Source organism: Apostichopus japonicus, chromosome 6 (assembly GCF_037975245.1).
Source record: "Apostichopus japonicus isolate 1M-3 chromosome 6, ASM3797524v1, whole genome shotgun sequence".
NCBI classification, from domain to species: domain Eukaryota; kingdom Metazoa; phylum Echinodermata; class Holothuroidea; order Aspidochirotida; family Stichopodidae; genus Apostichopus; species Apostichopus japonicus.
The window spans coordinates 10,961,905-10,977,898 of record NC_092566.1 but is presented as its reverse complement, the minus strand read 5'-3'; the positions used below and the strand labels follow the sequence as shown (position 1 = coordinate 10,977,898).

The window sequence follows — 15,994 nt, the reverse complement described above, 5'->3', positions numbered from 1 at the left end:
AGAATGTACCAATTAAAAGAGAGTAGGACGGTTTGCCACATGGGAACAGAGTTAGTTTCAAGTACCATGTATTAGTCTTGTCTCTTTGTATTCATATATATATATATATAAATATATATATATATATATATACATATATATATATATATATATATATATATACATATATAGAAAGATATTACTTCCAATCACTCACTTAATTAATTCTTGTATCTGTTTATAAACATAAACAGGCATAAATAAACTAAGGAAGAACTTCGAAATGAAAATTCCTTCACAATCAAAGAGAAACACAAATGCTCCAGAAAACGTAAGCAATCAAGAGTGTTACCTTGCAGCGATGTTTTTCCATCTCTTCCATTATCACACGAGACAGATTGCACTACATGGCTTGACTTATTCATTTTCACTTGATATCTCTTGAGTTTGTTGAATTTTAAATCGACAGTTCCATTTATGACAAGATTTGACGAGAAGCATTGTCGCTCAGTCTATAAGAGGCTAAAGGGAATTAACGCAATGGTATGTTAGTTGTCATGCTATAAAATCCTTGTATATATACAAGAGTCTTTCAATAGATGGAAATTCATGAAGTGTTAACGGTGCTTGATTCGCGACAAGGAATCCAATAAAGTATACTTCATCGAAAAGACGTTCCCTTTGATCTGCAATTGTAAAATAATTCCCTAAAGAACGTACAAAAACATATATGTAAGTCATTGACACTCGTTCAAGTATTAGAATAGAGAAATACATTATTGAGAATCTCGAAAGGTTCTATTAAAAATTGCCGTCACCTAAGTAAGTCTTCCTCTTGTCACATCTAGTTGGATTGTTTTTTTTTCATTCTGACGTCACGAATCCCATTCTAGACAAAAGTTTATTTCTGCTCTTTCGAGTTTGTCCATAATTGTGTGTCAGCTTCCCATTCTTGATTTGCTTATGAATTATTTAAATAGCAAACTAAAGTAATATTTCTCCCTTTGCGATCCCTCTTCCATCCTTGAAAGAAGATAATTTTAATTATCATTTGATTTCTAACAATGTTACCACCATAATAATTCGTCCCGAATATTACATGCAAAGAAAGAATGCTTGTTTCATTAAAACATAAGATAACGGGACTCTTTTGCACAAGAAACCGACGGTGTTTTTTTTAAGGTCCCTTTCCTATAATTATCTAACTCAGTTTTCCACTTTCCAACATATTTACTTTGATAACGAACGAGTCGAAGTGTTTTCTCGTTGTTCCGGATTGTTGCACTCATAAGTATAATAAATAATAACTGAATATATCAGTTAATAAAAAGAACAATTTTCACCTAATGTTTTTATGTTACAGTTTGTACAGTAACCGTGTAGGCATAGGCTACAGAATCTTAATTAAGTTTTAACGATAGGCTAGTTTTTGATCTACTATGACATGAATTCCACAAACTAGTTGTATATTCAATTGTGTTCAATTATAGTGCCAAGACTAGAGAAGGGACGTTTTCAAATCGTATTAGTAGCTTTTCGCGTTGATTTGGGATTTGCTTTACTTTTTTTATACTAAACCTTCATGAAACTGCACAATTCATTCACTTCAGGTTTTACATTTAACTCTCAATAACGAAGATATTGCTCTAATTTTTGATAATAAACTTTTACATACTTTCATGTTTGCATGTAGTTAACATAAGAATGTTAAGAGTGGAATGAAATCAAGAACAGCTGTATGTAACTTAACTTAGTTTGATTGGACCGCCTGGGGAAAAAGTCTATATTTTCCTCAGAATGTTCAATTTACAACTTCTTATTATGATGATACTTACCAGATGTAGTAAAATTGATGAGAGAATGTAAAAGCTCATCTAAGAAAGAGCAGAAACAAAACAGCTCAGTTTTTACGACATAAACAGATAAATAAGATTGGTTGAGATCGTTGTCTTACAATTTTATTTCCAATTTGGTGACAAGCGAATTGTATAATGGTATCATGGATGAAACAAAAGTTAAGATCTTGAAAAAATAAATTTAGAGAAAGAAAAAGATCATTATCTTCAAACGTTACATTTATAGCAAAAGTATACCCAGAAAATGAGATCATTAGTTTGCTCAAGCTGATAACATAAAATAGTTTGATTTAACTCAAGTTTTAAGATATTACTAATGCCCAATTTTCATAGTAATTAAAGTAGATACACAATTGTCTTCAACTTGGCGGGAAGTAAACTTGATTAGTTAATGTCATACGTTCTTAATTTGGCAGACATTTCATCAATAAGAAGATGAGAGATATTCTATTACTCAATATGCAAATGTCATGTTCTTCGTTATATGTTGAATTATTGCCACTCGCCAAGTATGTTTCCTTTTTAATTAAACTATATATGTATATGATATATGTGAATGAAGAATCAAGTTTCGTCACGGTGCCAAAACAAAAGGAAAAAATGTCTCGTGGTAGAATTTTATTTTCTCCTGCACCTTTTTGTAAGATTTTTTTCTGAAATCAACAATGTCCCATGAATCATGTTTGCGTGTGATATTGGCCCTTATCAAGTTACACATATACTAAACCTTCCTCTGTACCCCTACCGTACATTACACAAATGAACCTTGGGACTTTTTGGTGGGATGCGAAGGGTACATAGACGAAGCAACAGGCGCATAAAGATATCAAACTGTCAAGATATCAAGAAATATGCCCGGCGTATATAATTTTCCTAATTGCATTTGTAAACCATTCACCGCACCCGTCAAGAGAAACACTCCGTGCATGACGAAAAGATACACCATTTGAATATTTGATGATTAACCAGAGAATTTTTGAATTATTCAATATGTGTTGTGATTGTATGAGAGCTCATAATGAGCACGTGTCTTATAATAAGATTCTGCGTTAAAAATTTGAAAGCTTTGCGATTTTTTGGGGGGGTGGGGGCGACGATGTCTGGAGTAAAGCATTAAATCGAAGAAGTAAGTCCAGATTTCCGCTATATATAGTTTGCAGATCCTGACTCGATTATAAAACACAGCTATAGTTAATTGTGTTTGCGACATAGTGTCTCAAATAACGACAAAAAAAAAACGTGCCAGTGAAAAAGATGTTTGTTTTTTCTTTGAATTAATGTCAAAATGGATGTTTAATATCTCAAGAGAATGAGAGACATTTCAAACTAAAAACAGAAAGGAAAGAAAAAGCAAAACAAATAGGATTATCAACCATATAAATATATAATAAAGGCTAGGTGCACACGGTCTTAATTCCATAGAGCTTTGAGAATTCACCAGTTTGACGAAATACACCAGAAATAAGACTAGTCGTTCGATTACAGTTCTATAACTTAATTTTTTAAGTTGTTTATGTAATGATGATCCAGGACAAGTGATTGAGGGTGTAACTAACTAAGACACCTGTTATAAGATCTGCGAAACAGTGGTTAGTATAGTGGATGTTAGTAGGTATACATATAGCAACTAAATGGACAGACGAAGAGACGAACTGATGATTAGATTAGATTTCTTCCGAACATTCAATCTTTAAGAGTGGTCAGAACTATAACTCTTTAACGTAGTGAATTTCACTCTATTTATCTAGTGACCTCATAACAATTTATAGTACTACAACAGTTTAAGTGTTTCACTCTACGAGAGGTAAATTTGCTCTGAGGAAAAGGCAAAATAGACTATGATCATTGTAGACATTCTCACTGTTTTTAATTAAGAGTGTATACTAACATAATACAGACTTGTTACTGGAGTTAACTTGTCTTAATGACTATCAGAATGACGTAGCAGGGACGTCATTCTAACGACTACACACATCGCAAAACTGTTAAAATCTGAACATCGTTTCCACTTTCTAACACAAAGTATTTCTCGTCAAGACGTCAACAAATCTCAAAATTACAGTTTTGACGAGATGTATTTAGGCTTACTAACACAGGGAAACTGTAATAATCAAACAATTACCGCTTTGCACCTTTGCTGTCATGCATTATGACAAAATGTTAACTATTTGAATGTTACCGTTTTTGAAGAGATATGCTAAAGGTTAAATGACAATGCGAAAACGGTAACAATTGGAAAATTACCGTTTTTCTCCCTTATTACCATTATGGCAAAACGCCCGACAAACATCTCAGTTTGTACCAACGCTTTGAAGAGCTAAGAAGCAACAATTGTATAGTATTACATGGTGCATGCGTAATGTGTGTATCAAAACAAACTCATTTTGGGTTTCTGTGACTGCTAGTTTTACATTTCCAATTGCGAAAATTGAAAGACAGAAAAGCCAAAAGATCTGCCCTATAAGTAAGCTGATATCTGCGTTCCTCGCGTTGTTAAATCGCTGGTTAAAGGGATTGTGTGGACACTTTATCTGAGAACCGAGGAATTAACTTAGGCTTTGATGATAAAGATAATGGGATATTACGATATGAAATAAAGTGTGTCACCTGATAGTGTTACGTAATATGTGACCATTTTATCGATATTGGAACCCATGCACCTTTACACTGTTTTGTACACAAAACAATTAAGATACCGTCATAGACTTGAAAACCTTCTTCGTTGCTGGTTTAGCGGCTATGTTTGGGAACATACAACGTACAATTTAGCAGTTGGTCTGTATATCTCGTCAAGTATCCACTGAGAAAACAGTTAATGTGCACTTATCTTCTTGCAATAATTTCACAACAGTTTTATGAAAGCTTTCCTTATTAAAGAGAAGTACCGTATAACAGTAATTTCTATATCTACAATCAAACACATTCAATTGTCATTGCCAAAAACGCTCTACTTATCCCCCTCCCCTTCCATTCCTCGAATAATCGAAAACTTAAAATTTCTTTGTCAACAATTTACTCTTGGATTTCATTTGTCAAATTCAGCAATAAAAATAGCAATTGAAACAAACTTATCATTTCATACGTCCTTTCATTATTGCTAAATAGACCTTAAAGATACATCGTTTCTGTTGAAATGCACGTACATTCCCTTTAAATGATGCTCTTTGATCAAAGTAAATGTGAAGTGCACCAGGTTGCTTCTTCGTGAGTTACAAATAAGTAAGTCTGCAATCAGTGACTCAAGTAACATGCGCTCCATATTCGTGATTCAGCGTAACTCATCTACTGTGGATGGTTCATTAAGTATCTACAGTAGCTTTTAAGGGAGAAGAGGCATACAGACTTTGTATAGAGCTACTTAAGAATAGGAAAAGGTAGAAAATATGGATTTGCTTGAAGTAATTTTTTATAATTGTTATTCTTGGACCATAAAAAAACGGACAAATTGTTAGATCGTTTTCAAGAAAGTTATAGAATAACTTTCCAAAAGAAACAAAAAGGGAGAAGAAAATCGTCACGAATCACTCTTATCATCGATCAGACAACTTTTTACAACAATTAAACAATACTACCAAAATGTGTTGTGGTGATGTAATGGTGTATTACACAGCACGGACTCACCCTCTACATCTGTTCAGGCATGGTCCATCAATGCTACCATAGTTTCGAAATTACAAAATGTAATCACGCAGCTGTCCTTCCTTTGAAGAGTGGCATATTGTAAGAACAAACTTCACACACACACACATTTTAATATGTCTACAACGGTATATAGTTTCGATTCAAATAAACATATTTCATATTTTTATCGTCATCTTGTTAAGAGATCATATTATATAAAGCTGATAAAAAGTTTCTTTATGATATGAATAGAATAAAAGAAGAAAGGGAAAGAACAGTATTGATCAGTATTAGTTCCGTTACCAAACAATTGCAAAAGTTTTGCGTCATATGAAAAGAACTATCTTTCTTTGTTAATAAAACCCGGAGGGTAATGTGTGGAATCAGCAAAGCTGATAAATTTCTGTTTCTGACGATTTCCATGGCGAAATTAATATGATGTCATGTGATGCAGTTATTGATTACGAAAAATATCTAAATAATTTTTCTTGAACTGGTGCACAATTCATCATTACAGTATTGTAGAACGCGCCTCACCGCCTCCACCTCCTTCACACTACTTCACACCCCACCAACCGCCTCCGATGTTAGGATATATGTAATAAAAAAGGACTGAGTGTGTTGTTAGTGCGTAATGTATGGTGTATATATTACTTTAAGGAATGATGGGTATTATTAGTCTATACGCAGTGAAGCGTTCATGTATAAAATTCATAAAGCCATTAAAAGGGGCCACACACTCTACTAGTAATGTTGTAAAGTGTATCGATGTGTTTGGCAGGCGATCAATAAAAGCCTCCTTATGTAGGAGTAATATATTGTGCATCATATATACATATCATAAAAGAAACTAAACCTATACAGATGTGAGATACACTGGAGGATGTATATGGTAGGTGTGCCGGGAACGGGAGAGGAAGGGGAGGGCGTTGGAGAGTTTTGGGGAGGCAAATAGTTTGGAAATGCAAACCTGCACCCCGTATGAAATGTAGGCTACACCACGGGCACATTTTGGGGACAGAGGAACTTCAAGTTTGTTTCACCAGAGCAGCATGGAAAGCAACGGGGGGGGGGGGGGGTTGGGAGTAGGGGAGGGTTCGCAAGCAGCATGATTGGGAAGGAAATTCCCCACGCCCCCTCTCCCGATGCTGTCACTGCTGAGTTGTATAATAAATGGTGCTGTTTTTCGTCTCAATTGCGCGGCTAGGTCATGCATGGTTTCATTTATAATTACATTAATATTGCATCTATTCATCTCATGCGCAGACAAGAAGCAGTTCCTTGGAAGCATTTTATTATTCATACCTTCTTGTATCTTTTCATTTTATTTTAATCTGTCTGTGTTCTAATCACTTTCATTATTTAATTATTTGTTTTTCATTTGTAAAATACAATTGATCCTATTTATAAATTTTATATCGTTTATGCTGAATAAAGGAATTAATTGAAATTGTTTGAATGACATATATTAGAAAGTCCCGTATATATGAAATCGCCGTCGCTGCAGAAATGGACAATTATCACCGTATACTTTGTCTATCATTGCAGATCCACCATGAAGACGGTTTTAAAACTGGCATTCTGCTTGGCAGTGATTGCTTCTGTACAAGCAAGACCAAAACATCGCAAGGTGAGTTACATGATAGTGTATCTAAGAATAAAACTTTTTGTTTGAAACAGCTAGAATAGCACTTTTGCAGCAAATGTTTTCTTAGTCTGCAAATCAGATAATCATCACATTTTCCTCTAGTGTTCGGTACTTGCGGCGGTATTCATGTCGACGTCTTTGTTATTGTTATTGTTTATATTGCTATCGTTGTTGTTGATTTTATTTGTGCTGTTGTCGTTGGTTACGATAGTTCCCTTCAGCATACTATTTGTCCTGAGACAAGACGATCCAATTCCAACATCTTTCCTAAATAAAACCTTTTTTTGTTGTTACGAAATCACAAGGCTTCAATCCAACCTAAGTTCTATAGGTTAGTTGCAAAATCATTTCAAAGTTAGCCTTTCATATCTCGTTAAACACTTTTTTTTTACGTTTCCTTCAAATTCTACACGTACCAAAAATCATACAATACTGTAAAGATTTATCAAACTATTCACACCTCCGATGAAATAAAACATTTTTTTTTATTTCTTCTGATATGAATATTGATTGAAGGTTGGACGTTTGAGGGATTACAGAAATGTTTGTTCAAATGCCATGCAAAATAAAATATTTGCTCGAAAAAGGACAAAAAAACAAAATCGTCTTCATATTATTGATTAAACAAAACCCCACACAAATCATGTTATCTAGCAACTGTTGCCGTCAGTCTTATTCTGTCTTCTGTCTGAATGTACCAGTCAGATAAACCCTTCTGGTGATTTGTCGGTATTCAGGTCTCTCAACTTTCTAGACTTCTTGAGGCAGATTTAAGGCCGGCAAAATCTCAAGAGGCAGAGACAGAAAGAGGAGACTCTGGAATACTTCAACAATCGATTCTGAAACTAAAAACATGTATAGCTTATAGAAAGAGGAATCTCATTAAAGGAACATTTCAGATTATATATATCTATATACATGTTTGTGGAAAAGATTTGCCATGCAGGAAAATATCTCTTTTGTTCATAAAATTGATATTATAGTCTCAGGGAAATTGTATTTATCTATGAATTTTAATGGTCATTCCTGCATGTTCAACTCTATAGCAGATGAAAGACGAATGCAAAATATCATCAGGATCAACACTAGCAGATTTATATAGAGTTTCATGAAAATGTTGAAATTCAAAGGGAGATTTGAGGACCGCTTAGTAACATTAGTATAACCTAACTTTAAACTTAATTTTCGAATATTTGACCATATTACGTATTTGCAAATAAAACAGAGCACGATTTAGGATCCCCCTCCCCTACTCCCTCCCCAGTTTCGACATATGAAATCTATAGAACGTTCAATCATGTCATCAACGTATTATATCCAAATAGGCTAGAAAGAACCCCCAAAATGGTCACAAATGATGGTTGTGGACTGATTACTATCATTTTACACAATGTCTAGGAGTTTTTAGTATCTTGTTTTGTTCTCGATAATTCATCTGAAAATAATTTATCGAGTGAAAAATATACCAATAAATTTACTTGTAATCTTCTCAAAGTAAAATAAAATTGAGAGAAAAAAAAAAACAAACCAATTACATTAACACCGGTAATGACTAAATAAATTTGAAATGTGTTTGACAGGTAATAAAATTGCATTTTAAAGAAGAATTAATTGAAGAAGATATCAGTTGTATTTGAGAGACAATACAAATTACCTTTAACGGCTAATAAACGATAAAAATTGTTTTTGAGAGATAAAACAGTGTATACCTTTAAACGCGTAATAAGTTATTAACATGTACGTTGTGACTGCAAACAGACATATTTACCTTTGAAAACGCATCATAAGTGACTAAACATTTACATTATGTATATATGCTTTTACAAGACTGTTTATTAAGTTGACATTTTCGATTTGTTTTACTCAGAGGTTATTTTTGGTTCGTATAGATGTAGGTTCTTTCCAGTCGTTTTATTGTAATCATGTTACACTCGCGAAAATGAGAGAAAATGCTCAATTTTGGCAATTTGTTTTGAATCACCTCTTTTTATAGGATGAATAAAGTTAACTAATATCATAATTCTGCAACTTTTTGCATAATTTGAAGACTTCTAGGTGGGGCAATTATGGAAATACTTCTTAATTACAGCCAAGTTGGTTGCTATGGTTATCTGAATTCCAGGGTAGACTAACTTAAGTCTTACACGACATGCATTCTTGGTTGTCTTTTTTCTTTCTCCCCCACAAATTACTTTAGTAGCATTCTGTAAGGGGCGGGGGGTTGTGTAACTCGATGAAGAAAGTGAAATGTGGCTGTTGTACTTATAATAGTAACCTGCACGAGTCTTCCAACTTGTGTCGAAAACAATACCAAGATTATTATAGGCAAAAACTCACATAGCTCCTATAAACGGTTCAGTGTTTGTTGTTTCTCCATCTGTAACACCTCCCTGCTATCATATTTCAATATAAAATGTTAGTAAACATAATTTCCATCTAGACAGTAACATGAGTCCGCATACAGGAATAATTCTCCTTTGGCAAGAGTATGGTTTCGAGTACAATGCTCTCGCTTCTCACAGTCCCGATGCAAGGGGACTGGGGCTGAGAGCGGATCAGTCGTTTGGCAGTTTAGCTTTCGTGCGCAGGTTCTCTCCTGGGCGACTTTTTCTTAAAAAAGTATGCTCTCAGCGCGAGTATTTAATCTTGTACTAATATATCGATACCGATAGAGTTCTAAAATGTCCTGAGTACCAGCATTTACGTGTACAATATCTACGTGGGCGGAGACGAGTACCAACATCTATGCTAGAACACGAGTACGAGCTGTGTACTCACTGCTACAAGTAATGGTATATAACTGATACTGGAAGAAAAAGATTTTCATCACCGTCAGTTCGAATCGATACTCGAGATGATCAATATCGACCAAGCTTTTCTAGAGATATCCGCCATTTTATTTATAAACATCGGTTTCCATGGCATTTGTTGGAATTAGTCGCTCAGTTTTCTTTCCAAATATTTGTAGATCGAGTTTTCAATTAAGTAGAATATTAAAATCAGCCGTTTGCTGGAACTGTGGACTGCTACGAATATAAACAGAGAGGACACAAATCAAGCGACGGATGGAAAGATAATTTAATTAGAACATTAAACAATGAATTCTGAGAAAAAAGCGTTGCACATGTATAACTGGATTGGTTCTCATAGAAAGTGAATATGTGATTATAAAATGATAAATCTGCTTAACGTCACATCTGTTATTTCCTTTGTAACCCCCCCTCTCAAAAAATGAAAACATCTCAAGTTTGAAAATGATACCTTTTTTTTTTACAAAAAACTGAAAAATAACAAAGTATATAACCGATATGGGAAAACATATGATATGATATTGCAATATACGTTATTTAAAGTACGTTAGACGCGCATGCTAGATAATTGCAGGAAGCAAGTTTTAAACACAAGGGATGAATGAGTATCATATAAAGGGTCACTTTATATCACTTTAAAATCAACCTCGCGTCTCTACCGACAACGGCTCAATACTTTTATCTTGCATGCGGTTCATGCACATATCCTCTGGTGTTTTCCAAAGCTTATGCTGTTATATATAGTCCTAGTTCCTTCTATATAGGAATGTACGTTCGAGGTCATCAGCCTCTGTTTGTGGGATACATATATACATTGATCCCCCTCGAAAAGTCCCTTCTCAAGTGTCAGAAAATGTACAACCCCCAAGACACGGATATCTCAGGTGCTTTAAATGTGGCAAGTTACATATTTTACAAGCAAATTAAAGTATCATTGTTAAATCAAATATTGGAAGTGTTTGAAATACACGAAACTCACAAAAGCGCAATAGAACTTATAAAATCGTAGTGTTTTATTGAGACTTTACATTACTATAACTGTTAATGCATTATATACATGACTTCTTCTTCATCGTTTTGCATTATACGTTAAGAACTAAATATAGATATTTTCTCAGTTTATGTATATGGTTTTCCTTTATGCATATATAGCTTCATGACTCCTCACAAATGTGTACGAAACATCATTTTTCTGCTTCAAACGGACTCACTAACTGACATATATACATACGGATGAATTTGCATAAGCTATATATCAAAATGTCATAAACCATAATATCCACGTACTCCCCTTCAAACATGCATGGGATAAAAGAGGATAATCAGGGATGAAGATAAATTTATTGATGATATTTTTCTCGTTCATCTGTCGACAATATGTTGTGAGTAAAGTTATGTAATTAATATTTCCAGTTTTGGCACTTTGCTTCACTAGTCATCGGACGCTTTGCAGTAAAATGTTTTTTTTCCCGGGGTGCATGATTATAAACCAACCACGCATGCGCAAAGTAAATTGGCCTAAAACTGGAATATATATTTTATGTAATATACTCGTAGAGCATAAACATATTTTTATCCATTGCTATTATGATCTCACCCACAGTTACTGTCCATGGCATTATACAAACTTGCACTGCTGTGATATGCCTTGACCTGTCTAGACCTGTCTTGACCTGTCTTGGCCTGCCTAGACTTTACTTATATATCCCATCATTGTATATCGACACTCTGAAAAACTATTTTGACACATATGTTTTCTCATATCGGTGTACATCGCTGCCCAACCTTTTTGTAAATTATTACACATTGTCATGCTAAAGGGGTATCTTCATGAGGTTTCATGTGGAAATTTGTACACAGTCACATAGAATTTGCATAACAAGCTATCTTCAGGAAGTACGGGCAGTTTAATAAAGCTTTTTTTGTTCTTCATGAAATATCACCTATAATCCAAATGAGTATGGTAGTAGAAGAAGTAGCAGTAGTAGTACTAGTAGTAGTAGTACTAGTACCAGTAGTAGTATAGTTAGTAGTAGTAGCCTAGTAGCTGCAGTAGATTTCCGCAGTTCTGTTTCATAAACCTTACATAATGTTATGTGTGATAGAGTCAATGTTCTTTCAGTATATATCAATCATCCTGGATACGTCTCCATGGAAACCGACATTCATGAAATGGATCTATCCGGTGATAATGTTATAAAGGTATCTTAGCAACCTTTTTATATCATTACATCATTTTATTTCACTTTTACAGCAGAAGAATCATCGTGGAACCCTTGATACAATAGGTAAGAAAATTTATTAGATTTTTAATAAGTTTTCGCTCATAAGATCCTCCGAGGCGGCCTCGGTGCTTTCAATGATTATCGAACTGCAATCCGTACTCCCAGGTATCGAAGTTGTTTTTTTTTTTCCTCCTTCTTTCCTGCTTTATAAACTGAAGCACATAACTGTTACAGCGATCAAAGTCTGCATGTTGTTTAAATTGCTTGTGTATAGGTAAAGCCGCTGTGTAAGTGGAATACACAGATCTACACACACAAACATAACATAAGGTTTGGTTGTACCAAGCGCGCATGCAGTGTATAATATAATGTACGTGTAGTGTAGCGTACCTCATTAACTATAGTGGCAAGCTTATGAATAGGATTTCCAAGTGCTTAAATCAACACATAAATCAATGTTGGTCACCAAGCGTGAATATATGTAATTAAAGCCTAGCTGACTTAAGCGATGAAAGATCATGAATATGCATGAGTGCTTAACCGGATTGAAACGTTACTTAGTATGGCCAGAATTGATGCATTAAGTAAGGGATAAGTGAAAATGATTCATTAGATACTCTGGAGAATGTCGAGACTTTCGCTACAGATAATCATTTGTGCTAGTGGCAGTATGGGGAATACGCTGGATATCTAGGGGCAATTGTAGGTTGTATTTACAATGTGGTAGTTGTGTCGTGTTGAATGGACTTCCAGGACTTGTCAGATCATTAGAGGGCTAGGCGTTTTTGTCTTTCCGTTTTACCTTTAAGCATATTTTCTCTTAGAGTAGAGAAGTTTTTTAATTAAGATGGATTAATCTAAGATATATGCCAAGATATCGCGTCTAGGTTTTCGAATGGTTAGCCTCTTAAGCTACCTTGTATTTGTATGAAAGAAGATAGCTTATGTTACTATGCATAACACATCTATGGGTCCCCCCCTCCCTCCCCCCCTCCACACACACACACAATAAAGAAAATGCCTCGAATTACGACGTCACACACACACACGACGATTAATTGCAGCTTTACGTGACCATACCAAACGTTAGAAATTTAAAGAGAAGAATCAAAATGTTTGGTATATAGATAAGGGAAACGTCTCTTCTTCCAACCTGTATGTGTATTAAGGCTACACTTTGCCGACAGTATCATACACATCCGTATCATATCCGTGTCATACATATATATATATATATATGACATTACATAACATAGGCTTATAGCCCATTGTGATGGTTCGACATAGATACGGGCATTTATAAAGCGAAGACCATCAGTCCGTGAACTGCTATTTGCGATATTTTGCAGTAAACTTTTCAACTTTTCAAAAGTTCATCATGCATGCACACTTTCAACAGAGAAAGGTTATAACCTAGTATTCTACTGTAAAATGGAAACAAATTTAAGCATTCAAAGACGATATACTCTAACACAAAGAGCTGCATAAACCAATAAATTGTAGCATGAAATAATATAAATATATATATATGATATATATATTAATATACATATATAAATGAAATTGTAGTGAGTTGGAAAATCCAGAACAGTGAAAAAAACTTCCAGTGTCTACCGAGATTCGAGCCCGGTATACAGTCGTGCTCAATGTTTAACTCGTTTATCATATATGTATATGAAGTTGCGCCTAAGGTTATAACCTAATATGACAAGCTGGAAATACAAACGAACATTCGCAGAGATACTCCCATAAACAACTCAACGGTGTGTAATATTATGCAGCTGTTTATACAAAGTACCATATACACATGAGAGTATGAAGCCTAAGGTTATAACACATTACTGTCATATATGCAGTAGTCAAGGCAGCAGCTGCTATACCATTAGTATATCATATATCTTCATAAGATGAATCTGATATTGACCCAATATAGCAGTTATATCCAGCACTGACGTCAAGCAAACTTTAAAACAAATTATGACACCTCTGCCAAAATTGCCAGTATCATCAGAGAATGTTGAAACAAAAGAAAATTAACCCGTATCAGAAACTAATTCTAAATTTAGATAAATTGAAATTAGGAAAAACTGATATGCGAGACCAGGTGTACAGAGGAGTGAACACGATTGCCATTGGCGGCCTCAGATATATTAAATCTGCCAACATTTGTACGAAAAAATTGACGATTCTAACTCATGCACCGTTCCCTTGACGACATGCGGTAACTCACATTTTTAGATTTAGTTAAAGATAAAGACGTAGACTAAAATAAAAGACAAAATTAGGAGAAGTGGCATTGGTTCAACTCTGAAGCCAGAGTTCGAAGTTTTGGAGAGGGCACAAGAACATGTTGGCTGATATCTGTCATGAGGGGACCAACATATCTTTGTTTGGTTAAATTGGCTCAAATTTAAAGTCATTGAATCATTTCCATCATTGGAAATTCATTTGTGTAGTACGTTTACACGCGTTACCGGTGTATATAGGGCTTTGCGCCCATAGGTCCAAGGGCTTTTACACTGTGAGATAGGGCTGTGACGTATCACTGATGCAAGAACATTATAGTGTGTAAAACATAATTTTTGTACCCAACAAATATAACCCTACATACGGCGTTCCATGAAAGGCATAGTTCTCAAACAGCTGTCACATGTACCTTTCAATCAATAAATATCATACTAATTACATTATTTCTGCTAGATTTATTTCGGTTTTCCTTCTTTCTTTCTTTCCCTTTTACTTTCTTTGTTTTTTCTTTACGGTTCACGACACTGCGCCAAGTCTGGTTTATAAGATCAAGTTGAGTCCCTTGACTCATTACTATATGTATAACCAGCGATATCTATATTGCAGACGGTATATAGTCCATCCATGGCCATGTTTAATGCAATCCGCCTTATTTTACTGTATATACATTATGGAATATAGCTATCCATCCATTAAGAATCAAAATCACAGTAAGCCTATTGGTCCCTTTAAGGCATCACGGATGAAGGTGGTGAGACCTCTCTTGTGTGAGATTTATGCGATGTTATAATAAGAGGCAGAGATACGCTCATGGGATGATGTAAATCTGCTTACATGTGAACAAATCTCTTCCGCGGCATGAGTAATGTTTTCGTGCATAAATTACACTTAACCTTCCATATGAGTGGGAGAGACTCCCCGTAGGCATTCTTGGCATTTGAGGGCTCACGCAAGTAAAACACTGATGTCTACAAGTATGTTGTTTCAGTCAATAATATGCATGAGACTGTTGGCCGATCCGAAGTAGATGACTAACGTATAAGTTACGTTTATATAAACTGATGGTGTAGAACTATATAGCGCAGTTACAAAATATCCATGACACGCTGCAACATAGCAGTTTCTATAGGGACAACGCCTGGGGCAGCGAATAGTTATAATTCAATAAAGAGAACCCTGTAGAATAATATAAAAAGTATTAGCCTCAGGGTGGACCAAGGTGCGCCATGCCAAAGGGGAGATGTGTGTGTGTGTGCGGCGGGAGGGGGGGGGGTGTTGATGTAAAAATTAAGCCTCCTCTAGTATAGCAATAGGAAATTAAGAGGGCTACATGATTTATGTGGCAAACAAACTGCGGTTAATAAAATATGTTTATACCTGATATAATATCAACGTCATACACAATACATCCGAAACTTTAACCTCGATTTAGTTTGCCTCTGCATAGGTAGTGACGTTTTTGCCTTATGAAGAGCCTGGTGACATGTATGTTGAGGCCATCTGTAACCTTTTCAACATGCGATGCTGACGGCTTTTCCATATGTGTATAAACAGCTTATGCTTATATCTTGTGGTGTACTTTGCACATTCGCGCATGCGCGTAATTCG

At 35.0% G+C, this 15,994-nt stretch overlaps 1 protein-coding gene across 1 annotated transcript in view; it reads left to right on the top strand.

Annotated features, from left to right (window-relative positions):
• Window positions 1-15,994, top strand: part of LOC139968974 (follistatin-related protein 5-like) — a 41,381-nt gene that overhangs the window by 13,308 nt on the left and 12,079 nt on the right. Inside the window, exons 2-3 of the mRNA XM_071973628.1 lie at window positions 7,005-7,086; window positions 12,169-12,202. Of these exons, the coding sequence (XP_071829729.1) occupies window positions 7,012-7,086; window positions 12,169-12,202 (109 nt within the window). The 5' untranslated portion in view covers window positions 7,005-7,011. The remainder of the gene's footprint in view (window positions 1-7,004; window positions 7,087-12,168; window positions 12,203-15,994) is intronic.